We start from the raw sequence: 22,485 nt of genomic DNA, 5'->3' as shown, positions 1-22,485 counted from the left end.
GGTCCGATGCAACAGTTTAAGTGTAAGTGTGTCTGTCTGTGTGTGTGTATGTGGTGTGGTGGCTCTTTGCATTCCCTGCTCTGACATATTCAACCACACGTACACACACACGCACAGAAGCGCGTATTCACACACATTGACACACACACACACACAAACGTTTGTGCGCAGACACCTACACACTCAGTCTAACACACATTGTATGGTCAATTCAAGTGTCCGTGGAAAGACAGCAAGGGCAGAATAAACTGAATCTAATGCATTTTTTGTGGAGAGGCTTAAGACAAAGCAAAGCAGCCCTCTCGCAGAGAACAAAGGCCTAACAAAGGCCAGAGGAGTTAGGAACACTTGTCCAATAGACACTTCTAGAAATACAACACCTTGGTAGCGGTAAACAAGATGTTAAGTGCACACTACCCATCGATGGAGAGATAGGGAGTGTGGGGGGGGGGGGGGGGGGGGTGTCCCTAAATATAGGTACACTAGTAGGTTTACACTAGTAGGTTTACTCTAGTAAAACATGAAGAGACTCTATTAACAGTCTGCAGCTGCATGGTCACATTACCTGGCCATTAAAAACAAATGACATACTGATCCCATCCCATTCTAACGCTCCTTCAAATTACAATGCCCCACACACACACACACACACACACAGAAACACACTTTGTTTTTCATATATAACGTTGGAAAAATCGATACCTGTTACACTTTAGACCCAGACTCTACCAACCCCCCCTCCCATGCACCTCCAATCTCGTACGTCAAGGCATCCTTCCATAACATAACATAACATAACATATCTTCTTTCTACCTATACTCGTCATTTCACCCCCAAGACACCACACACTGCTCCCCCCCCCCTTCTACTCAGACTGCGGAGCTGGACACCTGGACCCAGCCCACCTCAGTGTAGGCGCCCGTCACGTGCCAGTACAGCGCCCCCATCAGCTTGCTCCAGACCTCCTGCACCTCGACGGGGAAATACTCAGGGAAGTCCTCTGACAGAACCTCCAACATCACCCCACTGAGGATCTGCATGGGAGGGAGATGGAGGGACGGAGAGAGGGGGAGGGAGCGAGAGAAGGAGGGAGGGATGGAGAGAGATAAATAGAAGGTATGGAGATAGAAAGATAGAGGAAGGATGCAGAGAGACACACACACAGCGATAGAGAGGGGGGAGGATGGAGAGAGGGGGGAGGTTAGAAATGTGGCTCAAGACTCTTCAAGGGTAGCAGTACTAAAGCTATGTATACCATGAAGTACCCTTGTGTGTCATCCATACACGGTCGCTATGCATGACAGCTGCCTGCCGCGTGAAGGTCCTCACCTTGAAGTACATGGGCTCCACCTTGTGTTTGAGGGCATGGGCCTTGCCTACCAGACCCAGCACAGCGGACACCTTCTCTGGGTCGTGGAGGTTCTCCACCACGGTGTTGATGGCGTTCATCACCCGGCGGGCGTGGTGCCTCAGCTGAGAGCTCCTCTCCATCTCCTCCGGGTCCTCCATGTCCTGGAACTGGCTGAAGTACTGCTTGGCCGACGGGAAGTTCACGAAGAACCTTGGGGAAGGGAGGACAGCAAGAGAACAGGTGCTTTTAGTTCCCATGGGCGCTGCTTCCATAGTTTCACAAGCGCTTTGATTCGCCATGCAAAGTGAGAGCCACATTCAATCGAGACTGACCACAGCTAGGTTCTTGGCGAGACCGAATGGCTTGATCACTAAAGGAAGGAAATAAAGCCAAAAAGCGCGAGTTATGATGAAAAAGGTTCTTAAAAGAGAAGGTCACAGATCGGAAAACAACAGAAAAGAGCATTTAATAAAACAAGTGATTTTCTGGTGGAGTCAGAGCTGCAGGCTCTGCGATGGAGGTCATCTCTATCTTTCTATAACAAAATGCTTGAGCGTTAATCACAGGGACAAATATGTGACGGAAGCGTGAGGAGCGGTCAGGTATCGGATCTCAAACTTTGTAGGGGGCCCCTCTCGGTGACTTTGTGCCCCCCACCAACACATCTCTCAGTCCCTTTCTTTACACAGGTCCTCTACATGAGGCAGAGCCCGTCATATACCTGGACAGGCTGAGCCCATTAGGAACTTGGAGAGGCTGAGCCCATTAGGAACCTGCATCAGGTCGAGGCAGAGCCAATTAGAAACCTGATGGGGCTGAGCTAATTAGAAACCTGGAGGAAGGCGAGGCAGAGGGTCGTCTCGAAGCAAAACAGGAACTCTTGGCGGCGGTCTGATGAGCACTCGAGCTCCATTGAGGCACCCTCCGTTTGGGAGATGAATGTCCCGAGGCTATGGAGCCATTGTGTTACACATTTCACGCAGTAGACGTTGCTCCTTTCGCCGGTCGCCTTATGGGACCGGCAGGCTGCCGCAAGCTCTGGAGAGCCGAGCCAATGGCAAGGCTTTAAAAAACCAGGAGCCAATTAAGACCCTTCACGCTGGCTTCCTTTTATATGATAATACTCCACTCAAATGTTTACGTTTCCTTTCTCTCTCTCTCTCTCTCTCTCTCTCTCTCTCTCTCTCTCTCTCTCTCTCTCTCTCTCTGTCTATCACCACTCTCTCTTTCGCTCTCTCTCGCTCTATGCCTTGCTCTATCCCTCGCTCTCTCTTTCTCACTATTTTACTCTTGTTCTCTCCTCTCCCTCCCCTCTCATCCTAACCACTTTGCCTCTCTCACACTCTCCTCTCTCTCCCTCCCCCCTCACTCTCTCCCTTCCCCTCTTCATCGCCCTCTCGCCCTCTCTCTCCATCTCCCTCTCAACTATCCTCACTCCCCCCCCCCCTCTCTTTCTCCTCTCTCCCCCCTCCCTCTTGACTGATGGAGGAACCAAAGACATCCCTGGGCACCATGGCTACAACGAGGGGTGATTGGCAGGCTGGGGAAACGGTGAAGTAGTGCTGATGAGAAGACAACAGATAAGATTGTTAAGTCTTGTTGAGTGTAATTGGAGGCAGGTGTTCCATAGACCTCGATGAGCGAACAGCACTTTTCTTATCAGGGCTGATTTTCTGCTGAGCACGGCGTGAGCCAAGCCTCAGAGGCTTGGCAGGGAAGAGAGAGCGTGAGATAGGAAAGGGAACAAACAAAACAAGGTTAGGTTATTAAATGGTTTCCTGTGAGGTGAGGAGATAACTGAAGGCCACAAACAGCAAGCTGAATGACTGGGACTGGAAATGTTCAATTCTTGGGCCAGATGTGGAAAAAATGCAAGTTACTTCATGTGAAATAAACTTGATTTTATTTTTTTTTGTTCTTTTTTTAGTTAGCAATATGTTTGTTGAGGTCAATATGTAAATTACAACCCTTTTTGCAAACATCGTCCTCTATCTTATTGGTTGGTTCAAAGTTACATGTTTAAACCAACAATTTACAATTATTTGCATTACTATGTTCATGCAGACTGTATATATCTATATAAATATCATATAGCCTGCAAAAATGACTAATGTGCACATTCAAACTGAAAAACATAATTTTGGCAGCCGATGATTTCATGGACCGGCAAAGAAAATTCTCAACTGTAAATAATACAATTTAGAGCACAAAAATCCAAATGAATGTCTTTCAAAGAATGCAATGATGTGTTTTAGCTAGTGGACGTGGTTGTATGTGTATAGTGGTTATATTAAGTACATGTTGTGTTGAAGCATACATGTAGAGTGTGTGTGATGAGGTATACAGAGTGAACAGCATGGCTGCTTGATTTAACTTTGATTTAATTAACACTCTTCGAGTTTTCAAGTAACATCAACAAAACTAAAACATGAAACTGCTGCTGGGCATCAATTATGGATGGTAGATCCAACAGATAAAACATTATTATTTTTCATTATAGTTTAGAGGCTTCATACTACTTTAGTTTTGTGAACATATTACCAGCAATACCACACCAGGTCCGATTTTATTTTTAATCATACACTGCAATGTGCAAAGCTCTGTCACTTCCCTTGCTAGCTTTCATGTGAGAACATTTCCCAGACCTTATGAATGGCCCACAGAATTCTGACTATGAGGAGAGGACAACACTGTGACTGATGACTCTGACGTCTGTGGAACTCTCACCACTGTTTACATGGAGGGAGATCTCAAGAGACTATTTCCTTCTGCTACCTCCAGGGTAAATGTAAGCAGAGAGAGAGAAAGAGAGAGAGAGAGAGAGAGAGAGAGAGAGAGAGAGAGAGAGAGAGAGAGAGGGGAGAAGTGAGTCTTTGTGTGGTGTGATGCGTCAGTATGATGGTTTTGTTTTGTTTGAGAGCTTTAGCGAGGTATGTCCGGGTGCTCCCATCAACTTCATTAACAGAGGTGCAGTGTATGAAGGCTTGGACAATATAAAATGTTTCCATAGTAGTTAGACACAAGTCATGGGAGACATAGCTTGCAGAGCTTATGTTCATGAACAAAATGACACCACACCTCTTTTCAAACAAAGATTTGAAAGAATAACTCGCAAAGAAAATTGGCCACATTCTCAAAGACCTCCCTACTGATGACTATTTACACAGGCAGAGAACGAGAAGGCAAACACATCCCTGAAGAGTGGCAAGAGCTGCCGTCAGGATGGAGGGGTTCCAGAGGTGCTGAAGTATGTTCCAGTTGACAACATTGTACTGGACTTCATCAACCCAGCCTACGATGCCAGAGATCCATCGGACCAGTGGAACCTTGTCAACATCATCCGGATCCCAAAGCCCGGTGACCTAACCAGGACTGACCACTACAGAGGGAATTGCAGCTCAGCTCCTGCCAAAACTTTCAACAGGAGGATTCTTTGGCGGACTGATAACCTCCCAGCCATCATGTCCTTTGTGGATTTCAAGACGGCATTTGGTACATCAATAATTTTAACCCACCGAGGGAAATTCATTTGCATTCTGAGGCCTTATGGCATTCCTGAGAAGCTAGTTCAAGCACTCAGCGGGTCACAGTAGCACACTTGAGCCAAGGTCAACTCCCCTGATGGTGAGACAGACACCATCCACTTCCTGGGGCTCGTCGGCCATAGCCTGCTTCCTCCTGACTTCATCTCTTAAAATGTTGTCCTCCGGGAACCCACGCTAATAGTGCCACACGAGGGGACTGGAGGATAAAGTACGTGGTCGTGCTAGGTAAAGGACACCAGAAGTGCGCATCTGGCCTGCTGGACCGGGATGTGAAGGGAGGTGGATCTGAAGAGCCTGGGCATGGTGATTCAATTCAACTCAATTTCATTTGTTTAGCCCTTAATCCCCGGTAAAGACTCAAAGGGCTTAACAGGCCATATATTTATGTTTATGAACGTATGCGGGCCGATATTACAGACAAAACATAAACATTGAAACCACAGGTAGACTCCCACACACACACACACACACACACACACACACACACACACACACACACACACACACACACACACACACACACACACATACACTCACACTCATTTGGATACTTCGGGGTGAGCTTGAGTTGCCCTGGGCTTGCTAGCTTGCTACGCTAAATTCACCATTCCTCAGATCCTTTGGACACAGCAGGTGAGCTCAGGTGCCAGAAGCCACACTAGCCTGTTCTGTGATTGCTCTGCTTCCCTCTCTCTCCCTCCCTTCCTCTCTCTCTCTGTCTCTCTCTCTCTCTCGTCCCTTTTGCGGGAAGAATAACAAACGGTGCTGCTGGCTGGTGGGCTGAGTAGATAAACATGAAAGTTAGCAGCGTCGCTTTGAAGAGAGCGAGAAGAGGGCCTTTGCTTTTCCTCCTGACAAAAAGGTCACTCAGTCAATGTTTCCTCGCATGGAGTTTGCCTCTTCGTAATGCTTTGATAAACAATGAGTCCACTGTGGCGGATGGTCAGGACCCGATGAATAAAAGGCTCAAAGGCCATATCACCAGACAAGGAGAATGGGTTTCTTTTTTTCATTCTTCTCAGCTTTGTGTGTCCAGCATAGTGTATACCATTGTGTGATAGTCTCACAAAGCGAGGACAGAATGTCTAAAGAATATAAATATTTACATGGAGCAATACTTCAATGAGAATATCGGCGTGATTTTGGAACCTTGTCAAATGTTTGCCTGTTTGCGCAAGGGTGTAGCCCACAGGAGTTTGTATAGTGCACACTGACTTTTCAACGACTGAACAGAAAGAAACACATTACTTACATTCCTAATCAAGATGACAGTACGAATGAGTGGAGGCAAACACAGTGTTATCCCATGTGCACATCTGACACCACGCCGCCACCACCACAGAGGCATGATGGAAATCCCTTTTTCTTCACCATGTGATACACGAACCCCGCTGACTGAGAACATGAAACAAGTCCAGAAACCTGTCCCTGCATTTAAATGAACTCATCAAAGCTGAGGAGGGGGCCATTAGTGGGGCCTGTTAATCACTTTCTGATTGGCCTGTGAGGGGTCTGCCCCCCCGGCAGAACAGACTTGACCAACCTTGATCCATCTTCAGGGGCGGCTGAAGAACAGCGTCTGCATTAGACGCTTGTGTGGCCGCATACTGATTGCTTGTTTGGACCCCCGTTCCGCAGCCTTTTCCCTCAGAATACTTGGGCAGTGTTCAGTCTCATCCTTGTATAATCCAAGTATTAGTATTAGAGGCCAGAGGCGGAGGAAGAGCTGTGGCCTTTTATGTAATCAATCAGTCCCTCCTCCAATCCTTATGATTCCTCCTCTTGTATTGGCATTAGACAAAAAGGGGCACAATGCCTCAAAGGTTAGCCATTCGTTCAGACTTCTTATCATATTCGTAATAAACGGCATCATGCATGTACTACAGTATTCTGCTGCAGGGGCTCTCGATCTTGATTGGTGCAATTGCATTTGAACGCATTGGCGACATCAGCCCTGGGTATTTGACACAGCTCTTCTGTTCTAGTCTGTCCACTCATCCGAGCAAACGGACACGCATGGAAATTTAGATCAAGTGTTCACTTGGTGAATGTAATGCGCCAGGATTGGAGAGACAGAAAGCCAGCCATGCAAGGCTCTTGCCTATGGGGTAAGATTAGGTAACTTATAGACACACACACACACACACACACACACACACACACACACACACACACACACACACACACACACACACACACACACACACACACACACACACACACACACACACACACACACACACCAGTCTAGTTTGGACACACCAGAATTGACATCGGGCCATCTCTTCTCAGCATGTGTCTTCACACTGTATATCATTTAAAATTAAATAAAGAAATTGTAATAAGATTTATTGCTCTTCTGTATGTTCTGTGGCTTTTTGGGCAGTACCTTGAATGGCAGTTGACAACCTTTAACTTTGGGTGCCTCATATTCTGGTTCTTTACGTTGTTTTCATTATTTCAATTTCCCTGTTCATTCTAAACTCCTAACCGTCCTGAAACCTCTTCTGTCTCCCTTCTCAATAATTCATATTTCTTTCCCTCGGGGGATTTTTCCCTTGCCTGTTTCATGCCATACAAGGTCAACGGGTTTGGTCCAACCTCGTTCGATGACTGGCCAAAGTGAAACCAGTATCAAAACACAGAGAACCAGAAGAAATGTTCCTCTGTGTGTTCTAACATTGGTTCCTCGCCTGATTATCACAGCTACACTGATTTCAGACTTCCTTGTGTCCATGACAAAAGATAAACATGGTATAGGTCCTTTTGTGAAGAGAGAGGTAAAAAAAAAAACATGAAGTCAAGGAAACTAGTGTGAACAACTTTAAGGAAATAGATCCGGAACAATTAAAGAGGAGAGGGGGTTCAGCAGTGAAGATGAGAGAGAGAGAACAGAGAGCAGACAGTGAGTGAGACATGGAAGGATCAAAGCTTGTTGCCGCCATCCAAAGATAGGAGCCGACACACACACAGACATGGACATATACCCATATACACATACAGACACCCCCCACAGGGACACACATACACACAACAATATGGACACAAGGCTTACACACACACTCAACTGCATAGAAAGCACACACACGCGCGCAAACACACACACACACACACGCGTGCGCATTCTCACCACTTGTAAACGTGCACACACTAAGCTTACTTACACATGCATGTACGCACTTCCAAAACACACACACGCAGAAATGGATGCATGCATGTGGGAGCACCACCCACCCACACACACACACACACACATAATAATGCTCCCTTTGGATTCCCTCCATCACAGGTTCTTATACCCTGGGACAGAGATCCGCTGCTCTCACTCATTCCAGTCGCCCTAGCTACGACACACGGCCCATTTTAACAAGGCCACTTAAACTGTCATGATGTGTGTGTGTGTGTGTGTGTGCGTGTGCGTGTGTGTGTGTGTGTGTGTGTGGGTGGGTGGGGGGGGGATTAAACGGATCCACTTGAAACTGGAACCAGATGTTCGACGTCAAGACTGTCTAACAATCAAAGTCAATAAAAATGCTCTATGTAAATACCACTGCGATATCTTAACATCTCACCATTGTACCTCTAATAAGACAATATACCTACGACCATAGCTCAACTCAAATGTAGTCTGTACACCTAAACTACAACATGAAAATCCAAGGAGAAATCTCTATAAAGTTGGTTTTCATTTTCTATTGCCGATTGAGACATTTAATATGCATTTGTTATGGTAGGCCTTAAGCACAATACAACTATTATTCAAATGTTTATCAGCATCACAGCAGGATTTATATTCGGTCTATTTGCCTCCTGCAGAACAGCGGATGAGGAAACAAATGCTGGTAAAAAAAAAAAGGTTTTCGACATTCCTACAATTTTAATTGCATTCCTGTGTGTCATATCATCATATCAGACTGTTATATCTGTTCTATCTGAAAGCACACCCCGTGCGGAGTAAAGCGATTCTAACCCAGTTGTGCAGCTTCATAATAAAGAAGAGGACTTTCTGCAGGCTGCGTTATAATTAGCGCTGGATAGGATCTTGTTCTAGCAGCAGAAAAGATCCAATCTTTAATACAATTTGCATATTTATATTTCCATCCACTTAATGACTTGATAGAAATATAAAAATATGTTAAACAGTTATTCAATCCATATTTAGTAGCCCATTCAGAACCCATCTCGAGGCGGTGAGCCTGTGCCAGTGTCAGCCAAGAGGATATTAAATGGTGACCTCGATGTTTCACGACACGCACTAACACCACAGAGACATCCCGGCGGAACACCCACTGCTTTACATCTTACCACGGACGAGGCATCAGACATCATCGAGAGAGAGACGGACTATGTCGCCCGCGCGAGCGACCAAATAAACACGAGCGCGAGGCTTCGAGCGCGCTGCCTTCTCACCTTATGAGCACAGACACGCCCACGTCCTCGCAGTTCTCGTACACGCGCCCCCACGTGTCCTGGATGATCTCCCGCTCCGCGTCGGACAGCGGCTCCGCGCGCTCCGGCCGGTCGTCCTCTTCGTGCTCCATCTCGCCCGCTCTGCGCACTCCCAGCAGCGGTGGAGGAGGCGGCGACGGTGGCGGCGAGTCCCTGCGACGACTCCGAGACATCCTCCTGGCGCGCAGCAGCTCCGAGGCGCCCAGCAGGGTGCGGGGGAGGTAGGGAGCGAGGGAGGGGGGGAGGGAGACGGAGAGCTGAGACCCCACGGCGGGAGCTTGGCGGGAGATGAGGGGAGAGAGAGTGGGATAGAGAGAGAGAGAGAGAGACAGGAGAGGACAGGAGTGGATTCCGCGAGGAGGCAACCGGTGTTGCACAGCCTCCCAAAATGCTTCCACCAAAGAAATGTTAACAACAAAAAGGTGTCCCCCACCTTCCCACCCTCCAAGCAACTACCCCTTCCTCCTTCTCCTCCTCTTCTTATCCTCCTCTCCTCTGTGACCCGCTCTTCCTCCCCTTTCTGGTATCTTGTCTCCTTGACTCCGTCCAACTCTCAACCTCACACACGCTCCCGTGAACACATCTACAGAACTTCACTCCTCCACTTTTATGCTTTCTTCCTCCTCCTCCTCCCTCTCTTCCTCCTCCTCCTTCTCCTCCTCCTCCTGTCTTCGTCGTGGCTTTTCCTTGACTTTCTCCCTCTTTCATCCAGTCTTCTCCTCCTCCTCCTCCTCTTGCTGTAAAGAAGAGAGTCTGCTCTCTGCGCTCAGCCAGGGGAAGAGTGATGGGAGGAGGACCTGATGGAGTGAGAGTTAGAGAGAGGAGGAGGGAGAGAGAGGTATACAATGAGAGAGAGAGAGAATGAAGAGGAGAAGGAGACGGGGAGAGAGAGAGAGAATGAGGGAGGGAGAGCGTGCAGGGGAGGGGGGGGGGCTTGGGTTGAAGATCCCAGCCGACACTAATTATTTTGCTCGCAGCACGTAGAAGAAGAGACAGTATCTTTACAAAACCCACTCCCCCTTTCTTTCTCTCCCTCTTGTTCTCTCTCTTTCTTTGTCTTTCTCTTTTTTCTCTCTTTATCTCTTTCTTCATCTTTCTCTCTCTTTTCTCTCTCTTTATCTCTTTCTTTCTCTCTTTCTATCTTCCCCCTCTCTCTGTTTCTCTCTCTGTCTCTCTCTCTAACCCTCCCCCTTCCAAATATCTTTTTTTGTAAGGCTGCAGGTGTCATGGTCAAAGTACACGACCATATAAAAGAGAGGTGCATTCTCAGGTGTGAGTGTTTATGTTTATGTGTGTGAGTGTGTGTGTGTGTGTGTGTGTGGGGGGAGCGTGTGTGCGTGTGTGTGCGCACGCATGTGTATGTGTGCTTTAGCTTGTTATTTCTTATCTTTGGACAGACAGCTTGTCATGTGTATGAAATGGAGAAAAAGGGGGATTTGAAAAGAGGAGCGAGAAGGACATTGCAAACAGGAGGTGGGCAGACTTTGATGCCAATGCACTGTATTGTTTACCGTTGAGTTCTGACCTTCACATAATCTCGGCAGCACAGGTCAAGTCAAATTGGTGTAATACGCACATTTTCCACACCAATGACTTCGCAAGCCCGTTCCCCACAAAAGGACGCCAAACCCTCCTGGTTATCAAGTAGATAACAGGACCATTTAGCCAACCATCAGAGGCTTGGCAACCATGGCAACCATAAACAAACTAAGAAATGATGAAGCTCCAAAACTCGTTGGAATCAGATCAGCTGTCGTCGTTGCTGAAGCCATCCCCCTGAGCAAAGAGTCGGGAGACTGTGCCGTAGAGAGAGAGAGAGAGGAGCGAGGCAGGTAAGGGTTCCATCTTCATCCAATCTGCAATCCAAGGCATCAAGGGGATGAGTGGGGGGTAAGTGGGAGAACAAATATGGGAAAAGCCATGTTTAACATTCGACTGGCGACAGAGAGCTGAGTGACTGAAGCCGCCGGATAAACTGTCACATTATGGATGACAATAGAGAAACGTCGGAGGCCCAATGACAGCTCCATTATGCCTGCTGCATGCAAGCCAAATAGAAGCTCCAGATTGAAACGGGAAGAAAATTAAGCAGAAAAATAAGCTGTCAGTGTATTGTGCTTTTTTTTTGTCCACATTTTTCGCTGTCCCCAAATGTGCAAGAGGTGTCACTCTTGGCTGCTCTTAATGATTAAATGAGATAACTCGGTCAGATGTGTCACTTCTGATAAAGACAGACTTATCTCCAATCTGGAGACTTGACATTTCTTATTTTTTTCTAGAGATGAAGAAATCGTGTACAAATTTGGGAGAGAGATTGTGTGGATTTGGGGCAGGGAATACAAGTAGAAACATAGGAGGGTAAAAACCCAATGATCTCATATCTACTATATCTATAATATCTCATCAAATGTGGGGAACTGGTGATTGAATCAGAGAGATGGATCTTAGCTTGCCCAGTTACCTGTTACCTGTCCTCCAAATGCCTCGTGGCACATAGGGGCTTTACAGAACCTTTCCATTTCTCTCGGTCCGCTGCTGCAACTCGCACCTCATCCCATGAGCCCCAGCCACCATCTCTCCTCTCTTTCTCCACAGTCCTTCTCCACGTTGTCCTAGGTCTTCCTCTTTTTCTTTTCCTTCCGGTGCCCACGTCATTGCCACATTGCCATCACTTTCTCTATTCTGACTCAAGATATGGCCGATCATCTTCCATCTTCTGATCTTGACTTCCTCACTAAGTGGCTTCATCTCAGCTCTCTTAAGCAGGTCCTGATATGATCTTGCCACCGGACACAGAGAATTCTGCACAGGCACTTGTTATTGAATACATCAACTAATTTGTCATCACCTTTGTTCATTTTCCATGTCTCGCATCCGTACAGCAAGACAGGTAACACCAAGGTCTTGTACAGTCTAAGCTTAGTTATCCTCGAGATGCTGTTTGAGTTCCAAATCCTCTTTAGTCTGACATATGCCCTCCTTGCCTTTGAGAGCCTGTTCTGTAGGTCTTTCATTCCGCCTCCTTCTTTGCTAACTTTTGCTCCAAGATACGTGAGTTCTTCCACCTCCTCGATTACCTGCCCATCAATGTTTATTCTTGTCTGGTTTTTCACGTTGAATCTTAAGAATTTTGTCTTTCCAAGGTTGATTCTAAGCCCTACCCGCTTGGCTGCCTTGTGCATTCTGGTGGTTTTGTCTGTGATGTGCTGTCTTGTGGAAGATAGTAATGCCACATCGTCAGCAAAATGTAGGTCATCAAGTTTTGATGTTAGCTTCCATCTAATGCCCTTCTGTCCTTCACTGACTGTCCTTTGCATTATCCAGCCCATAACAATCAGGAAAAGGTACCCTGACATATTGCAGCCTTGCTTAACCCAAGTCACGATGTCAAACCACTTGCCTCTCTCTCCTTGGTCTTCTACAGCACACTGAAAGTCTTCATAGAACAATTTCAGTATCCTCACAAGCTTCTCTGAGATTCCGTATTTTTGCATAATGATCCATAAGCTGTCACATTGAACCGAATCTAAAGCTTTTTCAAAGTTTATAAAGTTCACATATGGGGTTGCTTGCCACTTGTTTACCTGTTCTATGATGTTCCTCAGTATAAAGACTTGGTCTGTTGTTCCTCTTCCTTGCCTATAGCCCACCAGCTCCTTCCTCAGTCTCTTGTCAACGCCATTTCTCACTCTGTCAATGACAATTCGTCCTAGTATCTTCCAAACGACGGACAGCAGTGTTATGCCTCTTGAGTTCTTACAATCTTTCAGGTTGCCTTTCTTCGGCAGCTTTATAATCAACCCTCATTTCTAAGCTTCTGGGATAGCCTCAAACTTCCACACCTTCAACAGCAACTCGTGTATTTTCCTTGCTGAAAACTCCACATTTGTCCTCAATAGTTTCACTGTGATGTTATCAATGCCAGGTGCTTTCCAGCTCTTCAACTTTTTAAATTCCTCTTTTACCTCATCCAGAGTTGGTTCGTTCACTGCCATCTCCTGAATTTCGTCTTCCAAATCAAATCCTACTTCGTCGGTGATGGTTATCGGATTCCCTGGCGTTTCCCTGTTCAGTACTACTTCAGTACTACTAAGTGCTCTGTCCATCTATCCTGTACATCCTGCTTCTTACTGAGCAGGTTTCCCTTCTTATCCATCACTGCTATACTTTGTCTTGGTTTTTCATTGCATAAAGACTTTGTCAGTCCATACAGTTTCTTCATGTGCTGACCTCGTGCAGCCTCTTCAGCTTGACTTGTGATGTTATCTAGCCATCTCCTCTTGTCTGCCCTGATACGCCTTTTGACCTCTCTGTTCTTCTCTACATATTTTACCCTTAGTTGTGCCTTCACCCTTTCTGAATGAGTACTTAAGATCTTCTTATTGGAAGCTTCCCGTTGATCAACTAGCTGCCATGATTACTCGCTAATTCATGGTTTCGTCTTCTTCCGGGGTTTACCTAAGACAGTTTATGCAACCTCTGTGTACGCTTTCCGCATTACCACAAAATCCCTCTCTACTTCACATTGATCCTCTCCTAGATCTTGTTGTTGTTGTTGTTGTTGTTGTTGTTGTTGTTGTTGTCGTTGTTGTTGTAAAGCCTGGTACCTATTCTGTAAGCTGATGTGGAATGCTTTAAGTACATCTTAATTTCCCAGCTTGGATGTATCATACTTGACTCGGTTGGTGTTCCTTTGCCTCGGAGGTCTCTTTAACCTAAGTTTGACTGTTGTACACACAAGATAATAATCACTTGCCACATCTGCAGACCTGTAGACCCTTGTATCATTCACTGAGTTCCTGAATTGCTTGCTGATTAAAACATGGTCGATTTGGTTTCTGGTCTTTCCATCTGGCGATATCCATGTCGCTTTGTGAATGGTTTTAGGTGGAACTAAAGTTCCTGTTATTACTAGCTCATTCATGTCGCACATATCGCAAAGCCTTACTCCATTGTCGTTCCGCACTCCCAGCCCATGTTCACACATAACTCTTTCATAATTCACGTTTTGCTCTCCAACCTTTCATGTCTCCGGTGATAATCAATATATCATGGGCATTCCTCCTGTCCAGTACATCTTGTAACCTTGAGTAGAACTCCTCCTTGATTCCTTCATCTGCGTCCTCAGTTGGTGCGTAGACATGTATGATCGTCAATTTGATGTGCCTTGAATGGAATCTGGCTTGGATGATCCTCTCGCAAATTGGTGTCCATTCTAAAAGGGCTCCAGCTGCTTCTTTGGACATAAGTATACCTACCCCAGCTCTGTGGATATCATCGTCTCTTCCATAGTAAATAATGTGTCTCGCTAATACCCATGATAGCTATTCCTCTCTTACCCATTTCCCTTGCAACCTGATTGAGATTTCCAGCTCTATACAACGTGCGCACATTCCAGTTTCCTACCCTCATGGTGTGTTTCGGGTGCACGAATGACCCTATCAGCGCAGGTGCGTCCTTCTGGCTTTGGCGCCTGTGCATCATCGTGCATCTACTATGAGGTATGGTCATGGTATTCGCTTCATCTAATGAATTGGTTCTGCTTCTGGTTTCTGTAAGAAATCTGTTTTTCCAGGAGAGGGTTATCAGCCCTCAGCCCAACCCCCAACTTGGAGGGGGTTGGGCTTTGACCAACCCCCAACCCTTTGGCCTGTCCGACATGGGTGACCCTGCCAGGAGTCTAGGACTCCAGTCGGCATAGCTCTAATGGTCATTGGGACTCGCAAACCACCTCACCACTATAAGGTGGTTATCCCGTTTGAGGCGGTTGCTTGCCCAGTGTTAACCACAATAACCCTGACAGGGTGACAATACAAAAAAAATCTGAATCTTGTACTAGATCTCACACTAAGAGGTGCACATAAAATCAAAGATTTTCAACATCCCTCCTAGGTATTCCTGTTGGCCAACAGTCTTGTATGTTCTCCTAACTGTGCGGATAACAGCCCCTCATCAGTAGCGCACCATGTAGACGATGAAGACGATGTGTAGATGGGTGGTACCGCCTGCTTCAGGCCGCTGGTAAACTAGGTCAAAGGAACCAGAACAAATCAACACATCTATCGTGGTAAACATAGTCAAACAAATATTTGAGGATCTCTCTCAAACAACTCAGATTGTAATCTCTGGTGTGTTTTTACTGAGAAGAGTGTGGGTTGAAGTGTGTTCTGTAAGTGAAATTAGTTCTCTGGAGCAATGAACAAGGGTCACTGGTGACAGAAGGATACGAAGAGTAGAAGAGAGCGAGAGATGGAAAGAGGTGGGACAGGGAGAGAAAAAGACAGAGAGAGAAGGGAAAGGGAGGGGGAGACAGAGCCTGAGAGAGAGAGAGAGAGAGAGAGAGAGAGAGAGAGAGAGAGAGAGAGAGAGAGAGAGAGAGAGAGAGACACACACACACACACACACACACACACACACACACACAGTGGACCGGAGAGAAAGAGAAAGGTTGTAGAGAGAGAAAAGAGAGAGGCGAGAGAGAAAGAAAAGGGAGTCAGACAATGATTAGAGAGGCTGGGATGGCAGACCACGGCCCTATGAACAGCCTGCGGTCAGCCTCCTTTTGTCACCATGCAGGAAATCTGCTCACTCTCCAAAAAATAAGCCTACCGATCTCAACAAAGTAGTTAAGGAACAGATTAACCAGCACCATCAAATTATTGTCTTTTTTTAGGGTCATGTTTATTCAAAGCAGCGTTTTGGCTTACTGTGGACAAACAGAAAATACATTTATTTTTCATTACATAATAATTGGGATTCAATAGAAGTAGTTGTACTAGTAGTAGCAGTATACGTAGTAGTACCAGTAGTATCGAAGAAGTAGTGTTTAGTACTGGCTACACAATGTTGCTGACTCCTCATATACCTTAAATATAATCTTTGGCATAACTGTTCATCAATAATCGTGAACTCTGCTTTAAGTTAGCACAGTCCTCTGTCTCCCCCATGTGGTCGTTTAGAGTTAGCGCAGTACGATACAACGCCAACGTCTGCAGGCTACTCGTCAGTACGGAACGTGTACTGGTGATTTTACGTCTACAGTGACGTGAAGTTTACGTACCCGCTCCCGGAAGTACTCGTAATCGGCTCCCGAGTCCCTACTCTGCTCGAAATCATTGACTCATGGATACATGATAACAAGATACGTGGAACGTGTGATGGAAATAGCGATCGACAACGGTAATAGTTGGGTACACACTGATCAACATCTATATTGAACGTGTTCAACCTGTGTGCTCCCCGGAAGACTTAAAACACACCCTCCATAATGTCATGGAGGCATCCACACAGGTTTAATTGTGTGTAAACACACACACGCGCGCGCGCGCGCGCGCACACGCACACACACACGATTCTATATGAAACACGCAATACCACCATGGATTAAACACTTGTAACCTTATTTCAGGCATGGGTGGCGGGTTGTTTTTGGTTATTTTGAGCACACTGTCTTGCAAGGATTGAATGCAGGGTATATGGTTATTGGGCCAACTTTTTCTTTCGCTAGGACTTCCCCTGAAGCCCTGCATATACCTGGACAAATACAGGAAATAACCAGGTGCTTTGGAAGAGCAGATACAATCACAAACTACTACTCCGGTTTCATAATTGCACGTTCAGGGGCAGAGGAACTTAAGGGAACTTAAAAACTCAGTAATAGCTATCTGTTATGATATTTACGTGATATTATTTTAGATTGTAGTCCATTCTACACTGTAATGATGTGTTTCATTATACTATGCTATTTTTATGTGGTCCATTCCATTTAGTTAAATTATTTTCCAGTCCAATATATTCTGTGTTCAAATCATGATGTAGTCTGTAGTGTTATTCTATTTGTATGTGGTCTATTCCATTTTTTAGTCCATTATATTCTTTGTTTTTTCCCAATGTTGTTGTGCATTCTATTCTATTCTGTGTCATTATTGTATAGTGTAGGTCATTCTATTCTATTCTGTGTCATTATTGTATAGTGTAAGTCATTATATTATATTCTGTGTCATTATTGTATAGTGTAGGTCATTCTATTCTACTCTGTGTCATTATTCGATAATGTAGGTCATTCTATTCTATTCTGTGTCATTATTGTATAGTGTAGGTCATTCTATTCTATTCTGTGTCATTATTCGATAATGTAGGTCATTCTATTCTATTCTGTGTCATTATTGTATAGTGTAGGTCATTCTATTCTATTCTGTGTCATTATTTAATGCTAAACGAGGTCCTAATGTTTTCCGTGTCATTCTTATCTTGTAGTGCATTTCATTGTATTCTGTGTCATTATCTTACAGTGAAGTGCGGTCTATTCTATTGGTTTTCTCATCAGGGTTCTCATTGGCCATCCCCCCACGGAAGCGCCAGGTGCGATTCTCGGCTCGTCATGACATCATCCTGCTGCGGGAGGTCATCGCCCAGAATCCCTTCAGCACAAAGGAATCAAGCGGTGAGGGGTCACATCGTCTGTTGCTCTTTTGGTAGGAAGGAACCAACGGATAGCCTCACAACTCAAGACGAGCTGAACTCTGAGTGAACAGAGTGTTTCGCTTTATTTAGCTTCATATTTGTTTGTAAGCGTTTTGTAAGCTTGTAATTGGCAGCAGCGAACACATGCTCCGCCAGCACTAGTAAACTTTTCCCAATGGGCAGACAAGCTCAAACAATCTATCTGTAAACCAACCTTTTTAGAACAAAATAAATGGTTTTAAACCAACACCGTATAGACTTGCCAATATGTATAAATACATTTATAGAAATCCCCTTCTGAATAGAGTTTCTCATCTGAAAATATCTAAAAACAGAAGAACAAACATGCGTAGCTCCGCCCACTTCAGTGTTTGGTTCCCAGTCCCTGTGCTATACCCCCCCGAGACATTCTGCTCGCAACAAAAGCATAGTAGTACTGCTTGATCCGAGATTAACATTGAACAAACATTGCTGTTCTTAATGGATATATATTCACTTCCATTTGAACTATAAGCCCTGGACATTATTAATGGTCCCACCATCAGTTTGTCATATTTCTTGCAAAAGCCCTATAAAAAAGTTATTTGAATATCTGGGATTGTTAAAAAATAAATAATGCAATAGAAGTCATGAGGAAGAGCATGAAGGAAGACGGTGTGTGGAGCACTGTGGCTGTGGAAAAGCAGCATTAGGTGTCACCACTTAAACAGGTGCGTGTGTGTGTGTGTGTGTGTGTGTGTGTGTGTGTGTGTGTGTGTGTGTGTGTGTGTGTGTGTGTGTGTGTGTGTGTGTCGGCTCCTGCAGTCAGGCTTTGGGCCCGCATTGCGGAGATCATTACAGCCTCGATGCAGGATGAGTACTTTGAGGTGGATGCAAGGCGCTGCCGCGAGAGAACCCTACTGCTGCTGGACTACTACAAGAAGCAGGACTTCTTCAGACTTCGCAGGTGAGTGCAAGCACCCGTGACAGGTACGATAAACCCTTAAACAATTTACGGCAGATGAAAAGGGTTGGAATGCAAAGCATTTAAAAACGTAGGATCAGTGTGTAGGATCAGATGTAACGATGGCCTTCAATGGCCGTCTATGTAGTTGTGACTGCCAGTGTAAGGTTCCCATGCAACCCAAACCCCCTGCAACTCAGATTGTAGCGGGAGGAGATAGTGCTGACACGGACAGTTGTTAATGTCTTAACTGTCTGCATGTGCCTCTCTTCAGGAGTGGAACGGAGGCTCTGTATGCCGAGAAAGAGGACCTGCTCCATGAAGTGATGGACTTGGAAGCTCGGAAGAGCAGCCGAAAGACCCCTAGAGTCCAGGTGAGAGTCTGCGATGTCAGCCACTGAATCCATGGCTATCATTTTCAACCACCACCGCCACAAAAATAGCATCTATTAAGTCTGGGGGAAATACATCTCTGCAAACAGAAGAATGAATTCAAGGTTGCTTTTTGATGCTGCATCCCAGGCAAATCATAATGTCATGTTTTAAAAAGTTAGTGGTCAGTCAACTGATTTGAGTTAATTAGATGTTTTCAGATTGTGTCACACATGAATTAGTCTTGGGGTACCACAAGAACCCCTGTTTGAGAAACTCTTTAAGTTGTGATTATGTACACCATGGAAATAACCGTAATTTACATCCTTTCATATCCTTGACAGGAGGCAAGTGAGCTGGTCAGGAAAGCAGCACTGGAAGACCTGTTTCTACCAGAACAGGACAAACCTGACATCAATGCCCTCGGCATGATAGCAAGCCTAGAGGATGCCACCCAACCTAGTTGTAAGCTGAATTGGCTAAATGAACCATGAATGCGTCACCGTCATCCTCACTGCACTTTACTTTAACGTTAACAAACGACATAAAAACCAACACATCAACACAATACAATTGAATACTCTACATCCAGCTGAACCGCTGACCAACAGGTTCTTGCGCCTTGCTAATCGGTTATTCCTTCCCATCCCCTCCATTGCCCAGCACCTGCGTTGTCCACCAGAGCAGAGTCAGAGGGCGAGGCGCCAGCTGAGGAGCCTGGGCCAGTAGTACACAGCTCCAGGCACTCCTGCCAGTGCTGCTGCCACCACAGCTTCTCAGAGGCCCTCCGGTTCCTGGAGAAACGCACAGAGGCAGAGCATCAGATCAGGGAGGAGGAGCTGGCGCTGAGGAGGGAGGAGCTGGAGATTCAGAAGAGTGAGATTCTTGGTGTTACGTATTTTTCCCTCACGTTGGCCTAGCACCAGACGAGTTAGAGTGTGAATTTACACATAGAAAAGGGTCCAATGTTGGAGTTGTAGATTTAAATAAATGAGAATATGATATTATTATTTATTTATTAATTTAACCTCTATATTTCCAGCTACCACACAACGAGATTCTCTCTTTTGCAAGTGTGAACCTGGCCGAGGTCACCGCTGTAATCAGTCATTGATCAGTGTATGATTTTTAAGCCTGTTTGATATTTGCTGACTGGCTGACTGGGCCTCAATATCAGTCAGTAAGAAATGATGTATGCAATAGTATGTGTTTGGCCTAGAGAGCTGGTCATCTATATGCAAACCTATCCACAAGTGGTATTGGTTGTCGGTTTTACTTTAAGTCCTCCTGCAGCTTAACATTTTTTGGTGAACCAAAGGCAGGATTATATTTGCGTGAATCGGGCCTTCCCTGGAGTAATGGCGGTCGCAATAAGCGAACGTCACCTTATGCCCTTGTAACTAGAGTGTTGCAATGATTGGTACTCCTGCAGGTAAGATCTGCCTGGAGCGAGAGCGTCTTGAGGAGGAGAGGAAGGAGAGGGAGCGGAGGTTCCGGCTGGAGAGCCAAGAGAGGCAGGTGATCCTGGACCTCCTCAAGGAGAAGATCCTGAAAGGCTGAAGGAGGGAAGAGAAACCCCAGAAGAACTCCACAACAAGACATGGTGGTCTCTGCGTCAAGGAGCACGACGGCAGCGCTGCCCCGCGGCGACCCACGCACGGACCCCATGGACACTCAACGCTATGCGTACGGGCATGGATTGAAAGTGGGGATTGATGGCCCCTAGCAGGCCAGTAGAGCTCGGAGGAGGAACGCATACACACGCACACACCCACAACAACAAGGGCTGTCACAGTTGCCTTCATCTACCGTCGTCTTTACAAGGCTCGCTGTGTGCGTGTGTGCAGGCGTGCAAGGACAGGGTGCTGCCTTCACTTCGTGTTTGCTGATGAAGGTGAAACCGATTTAATTAGAGGATATCAAAGAATCTCATGTCACGCTTTTTTAGATTATTTATTGCTGCAATTACTGTGACGTTATCTTGATAACAGAATGGTTCTGAGCAGGGAGTTTCTAGGAGGAGCATGCAGCCAAGTGCAGCTGAACAGGTTTGTGTACTGTGTATACCTGAAGTCAGGTTGCTCTTGTTACATTAGTAGAGTAATAGGTGTGGAGAAACATTGTTGTGACGCTTACGTTTCAGAAGAGCAGTCTGACGCTTGGGCGACAATAAAAGGTGGTTTGTGATTTCATAGTTTTGATTAATAATTACCCGACAGGGTATACATGGCTAGGCTAATACTTGCTGCATTGGGTGTATGTTGAATATGTTGTGGAAGATAAAGATGGTAAATTGTTGAAAGTGCTAGGTTCTGACCTTAAGGAGAACACAACCCCATGCATGACCCCGCCTTAAAAAACAAAAGCTTTCGGTTTCTACTTATTTTACGGGCTGGGCTGCTGACTTTCCAGTAAACGCTCTTCAGTACAGTTTCATTAAGCAGAGGACAGCTGTGTTCTCCTTTAAGATTAGCTTCCATTGCTAGTTCCAGCATTGGGATTAATAACTTTTTAAACACAATTCAAAGAAATGCTTCGGTCTTGGAGAAAAACATTTTGGGGGAATATTTGAAGAATTTTCAACAACCAAATTATAATAAATTATATATAAATAAATTATACTTTTCAAATCTTCTTGGAATTTCCTCTTTTGTACACCAAGATGAGGATTCACCCTGTGTCGGGATGGCAGCCATCATGGGGTGCATACACGCCCTCCCTCAAGTCACACAAAGATACTTACATTACCCTGGTTTAGAAAGAATATCAACGCGACCAATGCCAGTTTACTAAAGTACCGGTACAAACAGGCAGGCGCCACTCTGTTTAGCAGTGGCTCAATTATTGTTACTGATAGGCTTATCTTTCTGTGGATACTCCAACTTGTGATGTCCTTCAATCACAGGTCAGGGCATGGCAGATTTGTAATTGCCTGTAATGGCCCATCACACTCAAACCTGGTGATAAAATAGGGGCTCTTTAAATGTATCTATACTGGTCCACTGGATGATACCTGGGCACTCCCATACCTTCTTACCTTCTTGCTTTACCTTCATTTTTTTTATCTTTTGGAATCATCTTACACTATCTTGAGAATGTACTTTGTCCAATGATCGTATAAGAATTAAGACTAATGGTGGACTATAAAATATATGGCCGCACCAGAAACAATTATATTATATATTTCATAAATAGTATCATGACTAGCAAATATACTACAGCAATTGTAACATGCAAAAATACAATATCTAAATTACATACAAGTAATACTTCATAAACTGATAAAAAGAAAGAAAGCATAATAGTATAGTATGCGATTATCAGTATATATACTGATAATCACATACTATACTATTATGCT

At 45.3% G+C, this 22,485-nt stretch overlaps 2 protein-coding genes across 2 annotated transcripts; one reads left to right on the top strand and one right to left on the bottom strand.

The window, feature by feature from the left end:
- Positions 1-870: 870 nt before the first annotated feature.
- Positions 871-9,519, bottom strand: cygb2 (cytoglobin 2; the record flags this gene model as incomplete). Its single annotated transcript, XM_079730644.1, has 3 exons — positions 871-1,035; positions 1,331-1,562; positions 9,308-9,519. 3 exons carry the CDS (start codon positions 9,517-9,519, stop codon positions 871-873), a joined length of 609 nt encoding a protein of 202 aa, XP_079586770.1.
- Positions 9,520-16,428: 6,909 nt separating this feature from the next.
- On the top strand, positions 16,429-21,699 carry LOC307071902 (uncharacterized protein). The gene is made up of 7 exons (XM_079731028.1): positions 16,429-16,525; positions 17,673-17,789; positions 18,614-18,755; positions 19,027-19,126; positions 19,469-19,589; positions 19,788-20,000; positions 20,557-21,699. The coding sequence occupies exons 1-7, from the start codon at positions 16,477-16,479 to the stop codon at positions 20,682-20,684; spliced, it is 870 nt and encodes a 289-aa protein (XP_079587154.1). The 5' UTR covers positions 16,429-16,476; the 3' UTR covers positions 20,685-21,699.
- Positions 21,700-22,485: the final 786 nt, after the last annotated feature.

The sequence above is a fragment of the Pollachius pollachius genome (genome assembly GCF_949987615.1).
Source record: "Pollachius pollachius genome assembly, chromosome: 2".
In the NCBI taxonomy this organism is placed as follows: domain Eukaryota; kingdom Metazoa; phylum Chordata; class Actinopteri; order Gadiformes; family Gadidae; genus Pollachius; species Pollachius pollachius.
The sequence above is the reverse complement of the archived record's forward strand: the minus strand, read 5'-3'. Positions and strand labels throughout refer to the sequence as shown.